Genomic DNA, 18,629 nt, shown 5'->3' on the forward strand with positions numbered 1-18,629 from the left:
GTTCTTAGTTGTGGTTAGTGCCTGGTGTGGACCCATCTCAGTCTCCGGGGATGTGGAGAATGGGATAAATCTGGAATGGTTCTTAGTTGTGGTTAGTGCCTGGTGTGGACCCATCTCAGTCTCCGGGGATGTGGAGAATGGGATAAATCTAGTATGGTTCTTAGTTGTGTTTAGTGCCTGGTGTGGACCCATCTCAGTCTCCGGGGATGTGGAGAATGGGATAAATCTGGAATGGTTCTTAGTTGTGGTTAGTGCCTGGTGTGGACCCATCTCAGTCTCCGGGGATGTGGAGAATGGGATAAATCTAGTATGGTTCTTAGTTGTGTTTAGTGCCTGGTGTGGACCCATCTCAATATCTGGGGATGTGGAGAATGAGATAAATCTGGAACGGTTCTTAGTTGTGTTTAGTGCCTGGTGTGGACCCATCTCAGTCTCCGGGGATGTGGAGAATGGGATAAATCTGGAATGGTTCTTAGTTGTGTTTAGTGCCTGGTGTGGACCCATCTCAAACTCCGGGGATGTGGAGAATGGGATAAATCTGGAATGGTTCTTAGTTGTGTTTAGTGCCTGGTGTGGACCCATCTCAGTCTCCAGGGATGTGGAGAATGGGATAAATCTAGTATGGTTCTTAGTTGTGTTTAGTGCCTGGTGTGGACCCATCTCAGTCTCCAGGGATGCAAAGAATGGGATAAATCTGGAACGGTTCTTAGTTGTGTTTAGTGCCTGGTGTGGACCCATCTCAGTCTCCGGGGATGTAAAGAATGGGATAAATCTAGAATGGTTCTTAGTTGTGTTTAGTGCCTGGTGTGGACCCATCTCAGTCTCCAGGGATGCAAAGAATGGGATAAATCTGGAATGGTTCTTAGTTGTGGTTAGTGCCTGGTGTGGACCCATCTCAGTCTCCGGGGATGTGGAGAATGGGATAAATCTGGAATGGTTCTTAGTTGTGGTTAGTGCCTGGTGTGGACCCATCTCAGTCTCCGGGGATGTGGAGAATGGGATAAATCTAGTATGGTTCTTAGTTGTGTTTAGTGCCTGGTGTGGACCCATCTCAGTCTCCGGGGATGTGGAGAATGGGATAAATCTGGAATGGTTCTTAGTTGTGTTTAGTGCCTGGTGTGGACCCATCTCAGTCTCCGGGGATGTGGAGAATGGGATAAATCTGGAATGGTTCTTAGTTGTGTTTAGTGCCTGGTGTGGACCCATCTCAGTCTCCGGGGATGTGGAGAATGGGATAAATCTAGTATGGTTCTTAGTTGTGTTTAGTGCCTGGTGTGGACCCATCTCAGTCTCCAGGGATGCAAAGAATGGGATAAATCTGGAACGGTTCTTAGTTGTGTTTAGTGCCTGGTGTGGACCCATCTCAGTCTCCGGGGATGTAAAGAATGGGATAAATCTAGAATGGTTCTTAGTTGTGTTTAGTGCCTGGTGTGGACCCATCTCAGTCTCCAGGGATGCAAAGAATGGGATAAATCTGGAATGGTTCTTAGTTGTGGTTAGTGCCTGGTGTGGACCCATCTCAGTCTCCGGGGATGTGGAGAATGGGATAAATCTGGAATGGTTCTTAGTTGTGTTTAGTGCCTGGTGTGGACCCATCTCAGTCTCCAGGGATGCAAAGAATGGGATAAATCTGGAACGGTTCTTAGTTGTGTTTAGTGCCTGGTGTGGACCCATCTCAGTCTCCGGGGATGTAAAGAATGGGATAAATCTAGAATGGTTCTTAGTTGTGTTTAGTGCCTGGTGTGGACCCATCTCAGTCTCCAGGGATGCAAAGAATGGGATAAATCTGGAATGGTTCTTAGTTGTGGTTAGTGCCTGGTGTGGACCCATCTCAGTCTCCGGGGATGTGGAGAATGGGATAAATCTAGTATGGTTCTTAGTTGTGTTTAGTGCCTGGTGTGGACCCATCTCAGTCTCCGGGGATGTGGAGAATGGGATAAATCTGGAATGGTTCTTAGTTGTGTTTAGTGCCTGGTGTGGACCCATCTCAGTCTCCGGGGATGTGGAGAATGGGATAAATCTAGTATGGTTCTTAGTTGTGTTTAGTGCCTGGTGTGGACCCATCTCAGTCTCCAGGGATGCAAAGAATGGGATAAATCTGGAACGGTTCTTAGTTGTGTTTAGTGCCTGGTGTGGACCCATCTCAGTCTCCGGGGATGTAAAGAATGGGATAAATCTAGAATGGTTCTTAGTTGTGTTTAGTGCCTGGTGTGGACCCATCTCAGTCTCCGGGGATGTGAAGAATGGGATAAATCTGGAACGGTTCTTAGTTGTGTTTAGTGCCTGGTGTGGACCCATCTCAGTCTCCGGGGATGTGAATAGGATAAATCTAGAATGGTTCTTAGTTATGTTTAGTGCCTGGTGTGGACCCATCTCAGTCTCCGGGAATGTGGAGAATGAGATAAATCTGGAATGGTTCTTAGTTGTGTTTAGTGCCTGGTGTGGACCCATCTCAGTCTCCGGGAATGTGGAGAATGAGATAAATCTGGAACGGTTCTTAGTTGTGTTTAGTGCCTGGTGTGGACCCATCTCAGTCTCCGGGAATGTGGAGAATGAGATAAATCTGGAATGGTTCTTAGTTGTGTTTAGTGCCTGGTGTGGACCCATCTCAATATCTGGGGATGTGGAGAATGGGATAAATCTGGAATGGTTCTTAGTTGTGGTTAGTGCCTGGTGTGGACCCATCTCAGTCTCCGGGGATGTGAATGGGATAAATCTAGAATGGTTCTTAGTTATGTTTAGTGACTGGTGTGGACCCATCTCAGTCTCCGGGGATGTGGAGAATGGGATAAATCTGGAATGGTTCTTAGTTATGTTTAGTGCCTGTTGTGGACCCATCTCAATATCTGGGAATGTGGAGAATGGGATAAATCTGGAATGGTTCTTAGTTATGTTTAGTGCCTGGTGTGGACCCATCTCAGTCTCCCGGGATGTGAAGAATGGGATAAATCTGGAATGGTTCTTAGTTGTGTTTAGTGCCTGGTGTGGACCCATCTCAGTCTCCAGGGATGCAAAGAATGGGATAAATCTAGAATGGTTCTTAGTTGTGTTTAGTGCCTGGTGTGGACCCATCTCAGTCTCCAGGGATGCAAAGAATGGGATAAATCTGGAACGGTTTTTAGTTGTGTTTAGTGCCTGGTGTGGACCCATCTCAGTCTCCGGGGATGTGGAGAATGGGATAAATCTGGAACGGTTCTTAGTTGTGTTTAGTGCCTGGTGTGGACCCATCTCAGTCTCCGGGGATGTGGAGAATGAGATAAATCTGGAATGGTTCTTAGTTGTGTTTAGTGCCTGGTGTGGACCCATCTCAGTCTCTGGGGATGTGAATAGGATAAATCTAGAATGGTTCTTAGTTGTGTTTAGTGCCTGGTGTGGACCCATCTCAGTCTCCCGGGATGTGAAGAATGGGATAAATCTGGAATGGTTCTTAGTTGTGTTTAGTGCCTGGTGTGGACCCATCTCAATATCTGGGGATGTGGAGAATGGGATAAATCTGGAATGGTTCTTAGTTGTGTTTAGTGCCTGGTGTGGACCCATCTCAGTCTCCGGGGATGTGGAGAATGAGATAAATCTGGAATGGTTCTAAGTTGTGTTTAGTGCCTGGTGTGGACCCATCTCAGTCTCCGGGGATGTGGAGAATGAGATAAATCTGGAATGGTTCTTAGTTGTGTTTAGTGCCTGGTGTGGACCCATCTCAGTCTCCGGGGATGTGGAGAATGAGATAAATCTGGAATGGTTCTTAGTTATGTTTAGTGCCTGGTGTGGACTCATCTCAGTCTTCCATGTGAAGAAAGGGATAAATCTGGAATGGTTCTTAGTTGTGTTTAGTGCCTGGTGTGGACCCATCTCAGTCTCCGGGGATGTGAATAGGATAAATCTAGAACGGTTCTTAGTTGTGTTTAGTGCCTGGTGTGGACCCATCTCAGTCTCCGGGGATGTGGAGAATGGGATAAATCTGGAATGGTTCTTAGTTGTGTTTAGTGCCTGGTGTGGACCCATCTCAGTCTGCGGGATGTGGAGAATGAGATAAATTTGGAACGGTTCTTAGTTGTGGTTAGCCAGGAGTGACATTTCTATCATTTCTATTTTTTTAACATTATACATAAATGTAGGCTTTTTTTGTATGTTTTTTTATTTGCAATTTTATCGAGAATGGCGCAAAACTCTTAACTCTGGCTCTAAAATTGCACAATTTTTTATCACAAAGTGTATTATCAAAAAAGTGTATTTTTTTGATTGGCAATCTTTTCTAAAATTGTCCAATTTTAAACGAAATTTACAGTAAAAATATTGCAATTTTTTAAAACGCCACCACATATTTAATGTTAAAGGGGTTATCTAAAATTAGAAAAACATGTCTACTTTGTTCCAGAGACAGCACCACTTGTCTTCAGGTTGGGTGCAGGTTTGCAGCTCAGTTCCATTGAAGTGAATGAAGCTTAATTGCAAACCCCACCTGACCTGGAGACAAGAGTGGTGCTGTCTCTGGAAGAAAGCGGCCATGATTTTTCTAATGCTGGAGAACCCCTTAAAAATTCTCATCACTAGCGAAAAAATTGTGTAATTTCTGAAAATTTTGGGCCAATCATGAAAAAAGTTGCATAATTTCTGACTGCACATTTACAGTTATTAGCCGAACGAGCTGCAAAATGTGTAAAAATTTTTTACCACAAATCTGTGGTAAAATAATTGCACTATTTTAGCAAGAATTGTGCTATTTACTGTAAAATTGCATCATTTTGACAGCAAATTTTTGGCAAAATTGCTTTAAAAAAGCTATGTCTGAATATAAGCATAAATCTATTCATACTGTAAAGTGATGCCTGTTGCTCTCTCCCTGCACTGTGATTGACAGCATAGGAACAGAGTCTTCTGTAGATTTTATTCAGTAAAATGTCTGAGACGGTTTGAGACTCACAGATCCTAGTGACAGTGGAAGTGGGGATGCAATTGGACACATAGAATTTGAAACTATTTTAGGCAACGGGATGAGTCCCTATGAGGTTCTGTTCCAGAAACCATGTGTTTGTCCTGAAGCGGTCCCTGTGTGCTGGGAATAGTCTAATTAGTGTGGGACTGGCCCACCGGAGGTCCTGCGGGCCCCTAGCTTTAGAACCTGCACTAACACTGACTGACATGTCGTTTCTCACTGGTTTTTCATTGGTGAGCCCCCAGGATCATTTCCTCCGGTGGGCCCAGATACCCCAGTCCGACACTAAGTCTAATAATAGGGGACCGTTTAAGATGTCTCCACCCAATCCATTCTCAGCAGGAAGGTGTAGGAGTGTTAGGTACTAGCCAGGTCTGTGGGGTTGTCCACCTTGCTGCTGCCGAGATGTGGAAAAATGAACGAGGGAGATTGTTTGTGTTTGTGAGGGAGATTTCATGTCAGTGTCGGGGAGTTGCCCATAGAGGGCTCAGGCTGGTTGTAGGGGAAGTGTATGAGGGACATGTGTGGCGGCAAAAACAGGGATTCTGCACCAAAATGATTTCTTTTGGGGACAATCCCATAAGCAATGGAAGTGATTAGCGGTGGCCTCCCCGCATGGCCGGGTTAGGGAGATCACCCATGTAGCCACTGTGTAAGATCTTCAGCCACATTTCCCAATAGGACGATGATGGGAGGAATTTGAGTGGCTTGGTCAGATCTTGCAATACTGATGGGGAGAAGTGATGGTCATCAGGTCATGAGTGTACCATTTGGTTATTAGGTCATGAGTGGATCATTTGGTTATTAGGTCATGAGTGGATCATTTGGTTATTAGGTCATGAGTGGATCATTTGGTTATTAGGTCATTAGTAGATCATTTGATTGTTAGGTCATGAATGGACCATTTGGTTATTAGGTCATGAGTGGACCATTTGGTTATTTGGTTATTAGGTCATGAGTGTACCATTTGGTTATTAGGTCATGAGTGGATCATTTGGTTATTAGGTCATGAGTGGATCATTTGGTTATTAGGTCATTAGTAGATCATTTGATTGTTAGGTCATGAATGGACCATTTGGTTATTAGGTCATGAGTGGACCATTTGGTTATTAGGTCATGAGTGGACCATTTGGTTATTAGGTCATGAGTGGACCATTTGGTTATTTGGTTATTAGGTCATGAGTGGACCATTTGGTTATTTGGTTATTAGGTCATGAGTGGATCATTTGGTTATTAGGTCATTAGTAGATCATTTGATTGTTAGGTCATGAATGGACCATTTGGTTATTAGGTCATGAGTGGACCATTTGGTTATTAGGTCATTAGGTCATGAGTGGACCATTTGGTTATTAGGTCATGAGTGGACCATTTGGTTATTCCATAGGTCGTGAGTGGACCATTTGGTTATTCCATAGGTCGTGAGTGTGTAGTCAAGGTATAAAAGTTTTGTTTTTAATTAGTAAAAAGTTCCCCTTGGATTGTTGGACTGATGTCCTAGTCAGAGTTGTGACATTAAATCTAATAATTGTGCATGAGTAAACACGACTGTACTGATTGCCTGACAATACCATCATGGAGCGGTGTGTGAGTACAGGAGGTCAGTCTAGAGCAGGTTATTGGGATTGTCTGCGCCTCTCATGGTCCTTAGATGATCACAGACTGCAAAAGGCGGAAACACATGATAACATCCAGGGGGATGGGAGGTTTCAGCTGGTTTCCATCCAATCTCAGGTATCGCAGATGTGGAACAAAGGAAAAATCTGAGGACAGGAAATTAACCGGCGCAAATGGCAGTGGACACAATTCAGTACCGTTAATTTCTGTGAAGAGAAAAAAAAGTATATTTATAAATAATATATACAGCAGTCAGTAGAATATATACATATGTATACGGAAGTGAGTAGAACACACACACACATTTATACAGCAGTCAGTAGAGCATACATATATATATGTATACATATATATAGCAGTCACTAGAATACATATATATATATATGGCAGCTGGCACTCCCCTTTGTAAGACCCACATGACCCAAATTATCTGCAGCAGTAATGGTGAGTACAAGATCATATTCACATTTGTGTTGTTTGGCGGCAGCTTTCTCCACCGGTGGTGCCAAATGGGTTTTGGGGGGCACTAGTCCTGTGACATTGGGGTTGCAGGGCCATTCCATGGCCTCCTTTCCCTGCATGTGCACGCTTTGCGGGGTTGGCGGTCGCTGACTGACACAGTGTGGAGTTAGCGTAGGGACCCAAGTGAACCAGGAGACCTGCAGGTGGTACATGGGGCAATATGGTTTATTATATACCAACATCCTGACGTTGGTTTTTAAATGTAGCCGAGTGGCATTAGTGTCAGCCATAGGTGTGATGTGCAACAGCTCCTTTCTCTCCATGTTTTATATATATATATATATATATATATATATGCAAAAAAGGGGTCTGTGGAGCCTCAGTTGCGAGTCTCAAAACACGGGAATAGCCAGATATCCTGCCCAATGCCAAGGGGTGCCTCCTAGTGGGGAGAGCGCCAAACCACCTTGATATGTAGTCCCTCAGGTCCTCACTCTGTTGCGAGCTTTGGGACCTAAATAGGGAAACACGAATATATATATATATATATACAGCAGTCAGTAGAATATATATATATAAAAAAATAAAATAAAAAATAAAAAAAAAAGCGCTGCGGAATCTGTTGGCGCTATACAAATAAATTTATTATTATTATTATTATTATTATTATATATATATACATACACTCAGCAGACAGTATATATATATATATATGTATATATATATATATATATATATACAGCATTCAGTAGAATATACAGTCTTGGGTTAAGAGTAACTTGATTTAAGAGCTCACAGTTTTTCATAATAGTGACTTGCTGTAAGAGCATTGCTTTGGTGTACTGGGTGGGAGGGGGAGTGGGGGAGGGGCATGGTCTGCATAGCGGGGTCTACAGCACTGTACTCTGACCCAGGAAGTCTCCTCACCTTCTAAATCATAGCAGATCCACTTCAAGCTGGGGCTTACATCAGGGGACAGGACTATGGAGGTTATCTCTCCATAGCTGTATGTATGTGCCCACATCTGTCCTGCTCATTCCTTCCTGCTCCCTGCAGTCTCTATCAGTCCTGATTGGTTCATGCTGGACACAAACCTGCCCATTGCTGTCATGTGACCACACAGACCTCTGACAGCAGCCCTTCTTCTCTATTCTAGTCTGTTGTACTACACTACTGCATTACGGGGATCTGCACCTCCATTCTGTATCTACAAGCTGCCGCTGCTGTGTTATCAGGGTTATACAGTTACTATACATTATATACCACATGCTGCTATACTGTACAGTAACTTATATATCACATATCCAGCTGCTGTGTTATCAGGGTTATACAGTTACTATACATTATACACCACATGCTGCTATACTGTACAGTAACTTATATATCACATATCCAGCTGCTGTGTTATCAGGGTTATACAGTTACTATACATTATATACCACATGCTGCTATACTGTACAGTAAGTTATATATCACATATCCAGCTGCTGTGTTATCAGGGTTATACAGCTACTATACATTATATACCACATGCTGCTATACTGTACAGTAACTTATATATCACATATCCAGCTGCTGTGTTATCAGGGTTATACAGTTACTATACATTATACACCACATGCTGATAGCTATACTGTACAGTAACTTATATATCACCTATCCAGCTGCTGTGTTATCAGGGTTATACAGTTACTATACATTATATACCACATGCTGCTATACTGTACAGTAACTTATATATCACATATCCAGCTGCTGTGTTATCAGGGTTATACAGTTACTATACATTATACACCACATGCTGCTATACTGTACAGTAACTTATATATCACATATCCAGCTGCTGCAGTGTTATCAGGGTTATACAGTTACTATACATTATATACCACATGCTGATTGCTATACTGTACAGTAACTTATATATCACATATCCAGCTGCTGTGTTATCAGGGTTATACAGTTACTATACATTAAACACCACATGCTGCTATACTGTACAGTAACTTATATATCACATATCCAGCTGCTGTGTTATCAGGGTTATACAGTTACTATACATTATACACCACATGCTGATTGCTATACTGTACAGTAACTTATAATATCACAGATTCAGCTGCTGTGTTATCAGGGTTATACAGTTACTATACATTATACACCACATGCTGCTATACTGTACAGTAACTTATATATCACATATCCAGCTGCTGTGTTATCAGGGTTATACAGTTACTATACATTATACACCACATGCTGATAGCTATACTGTACAGTAACTTATATATCACATATCCAGCTGCTGCTGTGTTATCAGGGTTATACAGTTACTATACATTATATACCACATGCTGCTATACTGTACAGTAATTTATATATCACATATCCAGCTGCTGCTGTGTTATCAGGGTTATACAGTTACTATACATTATATACCACATGCTGCTATACTGTACAGTAACTTATATCTCACATATCCAGCTGCTGTGTTATCAGGGTTATACAGTTACTATACATTATACACCACATGCTGCTATACTGTACAGTAACTTATATATCACATATCCAGCTGCTGTGTTATCAGGGTTATACAGTTACTATACATTATACACCACATGCTGCTATACTGTACAGTAACTTATATATCACATATCCAGCTGCTGTGTTATCAGGGTTATACAGTTACTATACATTATACACCACATGCTGCTATACTGTACAGTAACTTATATATCACATATCCAGCTGCTGTGTTATCAGGGTTATACAGTTACTATACATTATATACCACATGCTGATTGCTATGCTATACAGTAACTTATAATATCACAGATTCAGCTGCTTCTCATTGTTTCATCTCTTCTACATGTTATTCAGAATAATTATCAGTATATTTGGGGGGTGGAACCAATTGTCTGCAGATCACTGATTTCTTATGGGAAAATTTGTTTTGGTTTAAGAGTAGATTTGGATTACAAGCGCGGCCCCGGAACGGATTATACTTCTAATCCAAGGCATCAGTGTATATATATATATATATATATATATATATATATATATATACATACATATATATAGCAGTCAGTAGATTTGTATTTGTACTTTTCACCATTTATTGTGGAATCGGATTTGTTTTCCCAGATCCCTTTGTTATCTTTGTAGTTACATAAGCTAAAATTATTATGTTAATTTGTTTTCCCTAAGACCCATTGGCATCACAACATATGGGGTAAATTCGCCCCTGCGAGCCCCTGGGACGAAGGAATATTTAATGAAAAAAATAACAATTAAATTTTAATCCCCTCCTCCATGAGGTATAAATAGGCTCCACCTCCCCCTAGACCTCAGTCTAATTATAAAGAAACATAAAACACAGGGAGGGAGTCTTGTGATGCCAATGGGTCTTAGGGAAAACAAATTAACATAATAATTTTAGCTTCCCTTACGTCCCATTGGCATCACAACATATGGGGAATTAGCAAGCATTATCCCCAATGGGCGGGTTATTTATTACGTCCGCATTAAGAACAGATCTTGCAAAGGTTGTTCTTGACAAGAAAGAAGTATCCAGCCTTAAATATCTCACAAAGGTAGTCAAAGACGACCAGGTAGCTGCCTGGCATATGTCCTCAAGTGGCACAGCGGCACGCTCTGCCCAAGTGGAGGCCACAGCTCTAGTAGAGTGAGCCTTGGTAAATTCTGGTGGATCCAGATCAGCAGAGGAGTAACATAAGGCAATGGAGTCACAGATCCATCTGAATATTGAAGGTTTTGAAGCCTTTCTCCCCTTGTTCTTTCCTGTGAAAGGGATATAGAAATTCTCGTCTTTACGAAAATCACCTACTCTATGTAGATAGATCTTGATAGCTCTGGATATGTCTAATAAAGAAAGATCCAAGTCTTCTTTAGATGATCCAGTAGGAGAGAATACAGGCAATACTATTGGCTGGTTGATGTTGGCAAATGAAGCCACCTTAGGCAGGAATCCTGGAAGGAACCTAAGGATAACCTTGTCTTGGGAAAAAAAATCACGTATGGAGGTGCAGAGCCAAGGGCTTGAAGTTCTCCAACTCTCTTAGCAGAGGTAATGGCTAGTAAAAGAGAAACTTTCAATGTTAACTTGAAGTCTACTTCCTCCCAAGGCTCAAAGTGAGGAAGACACAGGCGTCTCAACACAAAGGATAAGTCCCATGGGTCTACCTGCTTTACCAGGTTAGGCCTAGTCTAGCCTTAACAAAATTCTTACCTCCAAGATCTGAAAGAAACGTGAGTTTAGGTGTGCAGAGAGGGCTGCTATCTGCACCTTGATGGAACTAGGTTTTAATCCTTTATAGAAGCCTTCCTGTAAAAACTCCAATGACTGTGGAGTAGAAGGTTTAAGTCCATCAATACTCCTGCTCGCACACCAATCTTGAAAATCTTCCAAATACGTGCATAAGATTTATTTGTAGTGCTACTACGAGCGTGAGAAAGGGTATACTATACCTACTCAGAGAAACTAGAGTCCAATACGGTCCTCTCAGTCTCCGAGCTGTCAAGCTGAGGCTGGAAAGATTCCTCCCTGGAATATTAGATCCGGATACAGAGGTAACCATATTCATGGGCAGGGTGAACCATGACCCCTTCGGCCAGAAGGGAGTGATTATTATTACTGACGACTGATCTAGACTGATCTTCGTCAAACTCTGGGAATCATGGCTATGGGAGGAAAGATATACCCCAGCTGGTATGTCCATGGTATTGTCATTGAGTCCACTACCGTGGGATTGTCTGCCCTGTAAAGGGAACAGAAATTCCTCAGTTTGGCATTGCTTGCTGATGCCATGAGGTCTCTCTGAGGAGGCCCCCACCTCTGGGTTAACTGAATGAACACTCTCCTTGAGAGAGACCATTCCCCCGGTAATGTCAGGCCTCAACTCAGTCAATCCGCCAATATATTGTCGACACCCCTGATATGAATCGCAGAGAGTCTGGTTATTCTGGTTTCTGCCCAACAGAAAAATCTTCTCTACTTCCCTGAGGAGAGAAGGGATCTGGTACCTCCCTGTTTAGGTACGCCACACAGGTCCTGTCGTTCATCCGGATTCTGACTGCTCTCTGTAAAATAGGAGGAGAAAAATGAAGAAGAGCTAGGTAAATCGCTCTGAGCTCCCTCACGTTGGAGGGCAGAGCGGATTCCTGTTGACTCCAAGATCCTGCAGTCGTGATGACTGTCAGATGAGCTCCCCAACCTGTTCCTGAAGCATCTGTCGTGATGGTTATCCAGTGTGGTTCTGAAAATAAAACTCCATGTTTGACTTGTCTCCACCACATTAGAGAATGTCTTGTTTGAGTCGATAGAACATGCATCGCATCCAAGTCCTTCAGTCCTCGGTTCCATAGTGTTAGTGGTTCTCTCTGAAGAAATCTCATGTGCCATAACGCCCATGGCACCGCGTCCGCAGCTGAGGCAAGGAGCCCTAGAAAGCGCATTAATGTTCTTATGGATACCTGACGAGGAGGAATTAGGAATTAAGTCTGATTTCTCTATGTTGATGAGCCAACCTAATTGTTGAAGTATTTCCTGGACACAACTGAACTCTCAGAAGATCCTGAGTCTGAGTCATAATCAACCAATCGTCCAGGTAAGGGATAACTTTATCCCCTGTAGACGGAAGCGAACCATCATGGTGACACTACCTATGTGAAAACAAAGGGTGCGGAGGTATTCCGAATGGAAGGACTTTGAATTGTAAGTGTCTTACCTTCCCCTGGATTTGGATGGCCAAGGCTCTCCTGTGAGCCTTCAGAATCGGTACATGAAGATATGCATCCGGTAGATCTATGGTGACCATAAAATCTCCCTCCTGGAGGATAGATTTTACCGATCTTATGTTCTCCATGTGGAACGTCTTCTTTACGATGCACCTGTTGAGATATCGCAAATCTATAATAAGCCTCCACTTTCCGGATGGCTTCAGCACTAGTAACACTGGGGAGTAAACTCCCTGACCGATCTCTGATAGAGGAACATCCTCTAGAGCCTCAAGGGAAAGGAGGTAAAGAATTTCTGTCTCTAGGACTAAGTGTCTTTCTGGCTTAAGATTTCTTGACAGAAGAAATCTTGGAGGAGGAAGAGATGATAAATGAAGGACATAACCATTTTGAATAATATTTAACACCCAGTGATCTTTCCTTAATTCTTCCCAGGCAGGGAGAAACAAACTCAGACGTGTTCCCACTGGACAGCTTCTGCGTCAGAAGTCTGGTTTCTTGTTGGTGTCCTTATTCTGCTGCTTCCCAGAACCTCTTCTGGAATAGTTTCTTCCTCGACCTCTGTACTGGTATCTCCCTTTGCCTCGCTGAGGAGATTTTGCTCTGCGAAAGGAATCACCGCTCTTATAGGACAATGGTAGGGACTTCCCCTCCTTGTCAGACAATTCCTCCATTAATTTATCCAGCTCAGAGCCAAACAGCCTACCTGGCTGGAACTCCATATTACAGAGCTGAATTTTGGAGTTAGCATCTCCAACCCAGGGTTTTAACCATAGCGCCCTTCGGCAGCGGTTGAGAGCGTACTAGTTTTTTTACGCTAACCTGGTTCCCTGAGATGCATCATCGCAGAGGAAGTCAATGGCCATAATGACCTTTTTTAAGGAGCAAAGGACCTTGTCGCTGCTAGCTCTACCTTCCAAATTTTCCTGGACCTTGGTCAGTCATCTTCTTAGGCTTCTAGAAACCTCAAAGAAGAAATGGAGACTGCCCCTTGGGCTGCCGCTGCCGTATATGATCTCTTGAGGGCTACCTCCACCCTTCTATCCATCGGATCCTTAAGATTGGATCCGTCCTCCCCAGGCAGCACAGTACATTTCGACAGTTTGGCTATGGCCGGGTCCATGCACTCAGATGTTTTCTATTAGATCCAAATGAGCCACAGAAAATCCTTCCAGAGGAAGACAGCCAGACCTAGAGGTAGCAACAGCTTACCTTCTGCCTTGAACACACAGCTAATCCGGCATGCAGAGAGCGCGCGCCGCTGCCGGCCCCCGGAAGTGACATGACGCCGCAGTGCTGAGACGCACGCAGCGCCGATGCGTTCCACAGTCGAACGCGACTGGAAGAAAAGCCAGCGGCTCGGGTGACACGCAGAGTGCGTTCCAAGACGCACTAGGTAAGAAAAACTTAAAAGCTAAGACCTGCAGAAGCAAATATCAGGATACTACCTGGACACCGGCTCCAGCGGCATCCCAGCAATCATTACCTGGAGAGAAAACCTGAATGCAACAGGTTAACAAAGCATAAAAACGGAGGAGGGACAAAGTCCCCTAGGGCTAACAGCAACGAAGTAAAAAAAGACTGAGGTCTAGGGGGAGGTGGAGCCTATTTATACCTCATGGAGGAGGGGATTAAAATTTTATTGTTATTTTTTTCATTAAATATTCCTTCGTCCCAGGGGCTCGCAGGGGCGAATTTACCCCATATGTTGTGATGCCAATGGGACGTAAGGGAACAGTAACTCTCTACAATTCTATAAATCTAAGCAAAGAGATGGAAGAATTCTCGAGAACAGTTTGTGTCCGTTACTGCAACTTGGCATTCAGTCTGGATAAACAAATAAATTCTGTTTCCTTTGGTTCCAGGGGAAGAAAAACCCCAGCAACATATCAAGTGCTCAGACTCAGACTAACTAACTTACTAACACATGTCAGTCTCCTTAAAGTCTCCCTGTAGTTATAACTTTCAAAATCTAAATCAACAGTAGAAATGAAGCAAGTTTGCAATATACATTCATTATGTAATGCTCAACTTACTGTTTTCTGACTGTTTCCAGTTTTTTGAGAAAAAAAAGTCAGAAAACAGGAAATGTTTTCCATGATAACTAAAGAAAAAAAAAAGAATGCAAATTGCTTTATATCACATCTACTGCCGATTTAGATTGTGAAAGTTATAACGACAGGGAGACTTTAACACCTTATGGTTGAGGCTAATTTAGGGGAACCTGTCACCTAGACCAGTGCTCCCCAACCTCTTCCCCCTCGGGGCGCCCCTACTAAATGATGTTCTACAAAATAAGAAAACGGTCATACAGGGACTCACAGGTGACGTCTTCTTTGATCTGAGGCGTCACTTTCCCTTTTCCTCTCCATCCAGCCCAGACCTCCATGGTGATTTCTTCCAGATACATTTCATTTCTTCAGAACCTGCGAGACAAACAATTTAGGCTCCGCCCATTTCTAGCAACTTCATTTCCTTTCTCCCTCCTGTAGGCTCCCATAGTAACTGCGCTGTGTGGGATGCCCCCTGTATGTAGGATCCCCTGCTGTGCCCCTTGTATGTAGGATCCGCTGCTGTGCCCCCTGCATGTAGGATCCCCTGCTGTGCCCCCTGTATGTAGGATCCCCTGCTGTGCCCCCTGTATGTAGCTTCCCCTGCTGTGCCCCCTGTATGTAGGATCCCCTGCTGTGCCCCCTGTATGTAGGATCCCCTGCTGTGCCCCCTGTATGTAGGATCCCCTGCTGTGCCCCCTGTATGTAGGATCCCCTGCTGTGCCCCCTGTATGTAGGATCCCCTGCTGTGCCCCCTGTATGTAGGATCCCCTGCTGTGCCCCCTGTATGTAGGATCCCCTGCTGTGCCCCCTGTATGTAGGATCCCCTGCTGTGCCCCCTGTATGTAGGATCCCCTGCTGTGCCCCCTGTATGTAGGATCGCCTGCTGTGCCCCCTGTATGTAGGATCCCCTGCTGTGCCCCCTGTATGTAGGATCCCCTGCTGTGCCCCCTGTATGTAGGATCCCCTGCTGTGCCCCCTGTATGTAGGATCCCCTGTTGTGCCCCCTGTATGTAGGATCCCCTGCTGTGCCCACTGTATGTAGGATCCCCTGCTGTGCCCCCTGTATGTAGGATCCCCTGCTGTGCTCCCTGTATGTAGGATCCCATGCTGTGCCCCCTTAATGTAGGATCCCCTGCTGTGCCCCCTGTATGTAGGATCCCCTGCTGTGCCCCCTGTATGTAGGATCCCCTGCTGTGCCCCCTGTATGTAGGATCCCCTGCTGTGCCCCCTGTATGTAGGATCCCCTGCTGTGCCCCCTGTATGTAGGATCCCATGCTGTGCCCCCTGTATGTAGGATCCCCTGCTGTGCCCCCTGTATGTAGGATCCCCTGCTGTGCCCCCTTTATGTAGGATCCCATGCTGTGCCCCCTGTATGTAGGATCCCCTGCTGTGCCCCCTGTATGTAGGATCCCCTGCTGTGCCCCCTGTATGTAGGATCCCCTGCTGTGCCCCCTGTATGTAGGATCCCCTGCTGTGCCCCCTGTATGTAGGATCCCCTGCTGTGCCCCCTGTATGTAGGATCCCCTGCTGTGCCCCCTGTATGTAGGATCCCCTGCTGTGCCCCCTGTATGTAGGATCCCCTGCTGTGCCCCCTGTATGTAGGATACCCTGCTGTGCCCCCTGTATGTAGGATTCCCTGCTGTGCCCCCTGTATGTAGGATCCCATGCTGTGCCCCCTGTATGTAGGATCCCCTGCTGCAACGAACTAATAAGGCATCAGAGGTGCTCCCATATACTAATAATGCCCCCAGAGGTGCCTTCATGAGCTAATAATGCCCCAGAGGTGCCCCCATGAGCTAATAATGCCCCCAGAGGTGCCCCCATGAGCTAATAATGCCCCCAGAGGTGCCCCCATGAACTAATAATGCCCCCAGAGGTGCCCCCATGAACTAATAATGCCCCCATATACTAATAATGCCCCAGGGGTTGCCCCTATATACTAATAATGCCCCCAGAGGTGCCCCCACATACTAATAATGCCCCCAGAGGTGCCCCTATATACTAATAATGCCCCCAAAGGTGCCCCCATATACTAATAATGCCCCTAGAGGTGCCCCCATATACTAATAATGCCCCCAGAGGTGCCCCCATACACTAATAATGCCCCCAGAGGTGCCCCCATACACTAATAATGCCCCCAGAGGTGCCCCCATATACTAATAATGCCCCCAGAGGTGCCCCCATATACTAATAACGCCCCCAGAGGTGCCCCTAAAAAAACAGACATCCTACTCACCTAATCCGCGCTGTGGCTGCAGGAAGCAGCTCTCCTCCTCTTCGGGCTCCATCTTGCGAGCCGCAGGGACGGGACTTCGGGCAGGCGTGATGACGTCACATGATCACGCCTGCCGGAGAGGTCACGTCCCGGCCTCCCATAGGCTGCTGGTATGAAGTGCCGGCAGCCTATGGGAGGGAATGTAGGAGCAGGACGCTGACACTACCTGCTCCTACACTCTGCTTACTTTTATGTTGCGCCCGCTCATAGTGCGGGCGCAACATGAAAGTGATCCGTGCATCCCGAAAAGCTGCGCGGTCGCAGCTTCTCGGGATGCTTAAAGAGACAGCGCACATTTCCCACCGGGATCCCGCGGCACCCCTGGCAGGTTCTCCCGGCACACCAGTGTGCCGCGGCACCCCGGTTGGGAAACCCTGACCTAGACAATGCCATCTAATCTATCACAATCAGGCTATAGAGCAGGAAAAACCAAACAGATTCTTTGATCAAGAGTCCAGTGGGCGGAGTCACCCAATGGACTGGACTCCTTAGCATGGAAAAATCAGAAATGCCAATCAATATATTACAAGTTATTCATAATCTTTTCCTACAAAGATATAAATTAATCTGGGTGATGACGACACTGGAAACCAGGAGGGACTGGAGTCCGGCAGCGGTCAGGGAGCTTGTGATGCTGTTGGGGTGACGGGGAAGGCCTCATTTATATGTCCAGTGTTTTTCATGGAGCGGGATGTTGTCCGCTCCGTGAAAAACACTGAACAGTGCCGCGAGTGGGGCACAGCGGCGGGGGAGGTGACAGCCAGGAGCGCAGGAGATAAGAGCTGGGAGCGGGGGACAGCGGCAGGGGAGATGGGAGCCAGGAGCAGGGGACAGCAGCAGGGGAGATGAGAGCTGGGAGCGGGGACAGAGGTGGGGGAGATGGGAGCCAGGAGCCAGGGAAAGCAGCGGGGGAGATGAGAGCTGGGAGCGGTGGACAGAGGCGGGGGAGATGGGAGCCAGGAGCAGGGGACAGCAGCGGGGGAGATGAGAGCTGGGAGCGGGGACAGAGGCGGGGGAGATGGGAGCCAGGAGCAGGGGACAGCAGCAGGGGAGATGAGAGCTGGGAGCGGGGACAGCGGCGGGGGAGATGGGAGCCAGGAGCAGGGGACAGCAGCAGGGGAGATGAGAGCTGGGAGCAGGGACAGCGGCGGGGGAGATGGGAGCCAGGAGCAGGGGACAGCAGCGGGGGAGATGGTAGCTGGGAGCGGGGACAGAGGCGGGGGAGATGGGAGCCAGGAGCAGGGGACAGCAGCAGGGGAGATGAGAGCTGGGAGCGGGGACAGAGGCGGGGGAGATGGGAGCCAGGAGCCAGGGGACAGCAGCAGGGGAGATGAGAGCTGGGAGCGGGGACAGCGGCGGGGGAGATGGGAGCCAGGAGCAGGGGACAGCAGCGGGGGAGATGAGAGCCGGGAGTGGGGACAGAGGCGGGGGAGATGGGAGCCAGGAGCAGGGGACAGCAGCAGGGGAGATGAGAGCTGGGAGCGGGGACAGAGGCGGGGGAGATGGGAGCCAGGGAAAGCAGCGGGGGAGATGAGAGCTGGGA

At 46.0% G+C, this 18,629-nt stretch overlaps 1 protein-coding gene across 1 annotated transcript in view; it reads right to left on the minus strand.

Annotated features, from left to right (window-relative positions):
• Nucleotides 1–4,896: 4,896 nt before the first annotated feature.
• Nucleotides 4,897–18,629, minus strand: part of PRELP (proline and arginine rich end leucine rich repeat protein) — a 58,782-nt gene continuing 45,049 nt past the window's right edge. Inside the window, exon 3 of the mRNA XM_069944404.1 lies at nucleotides 4,897–6,750. Within this exon, the coding sequence (XP_069800505.1) occupies nucleotides 6,575–6,750 (176 nt within the window). The 3' untranslated portion in view covers nucleotides 4,897–6,574. The remainder of the gene's footprint in view (nucleotides 6,751–18,629) is intronic.

Source organism: Dendropsophus ebraccatus, chromosome 11 (assembly GCF_027789765.1).
Source record: "Dendropsophus ebraccatus isolate aDenEbr1 chromosome 11, aDenEbr1.pat, whole genome shotgun sequence".
In the NCBI taxonomy this organism is placed as follows: Eukaryota; Metazoa; Chordata; class Amphibia; order Anura; family Hylidae; genus Dendropsophus; species Dendropsophus ebraccatus.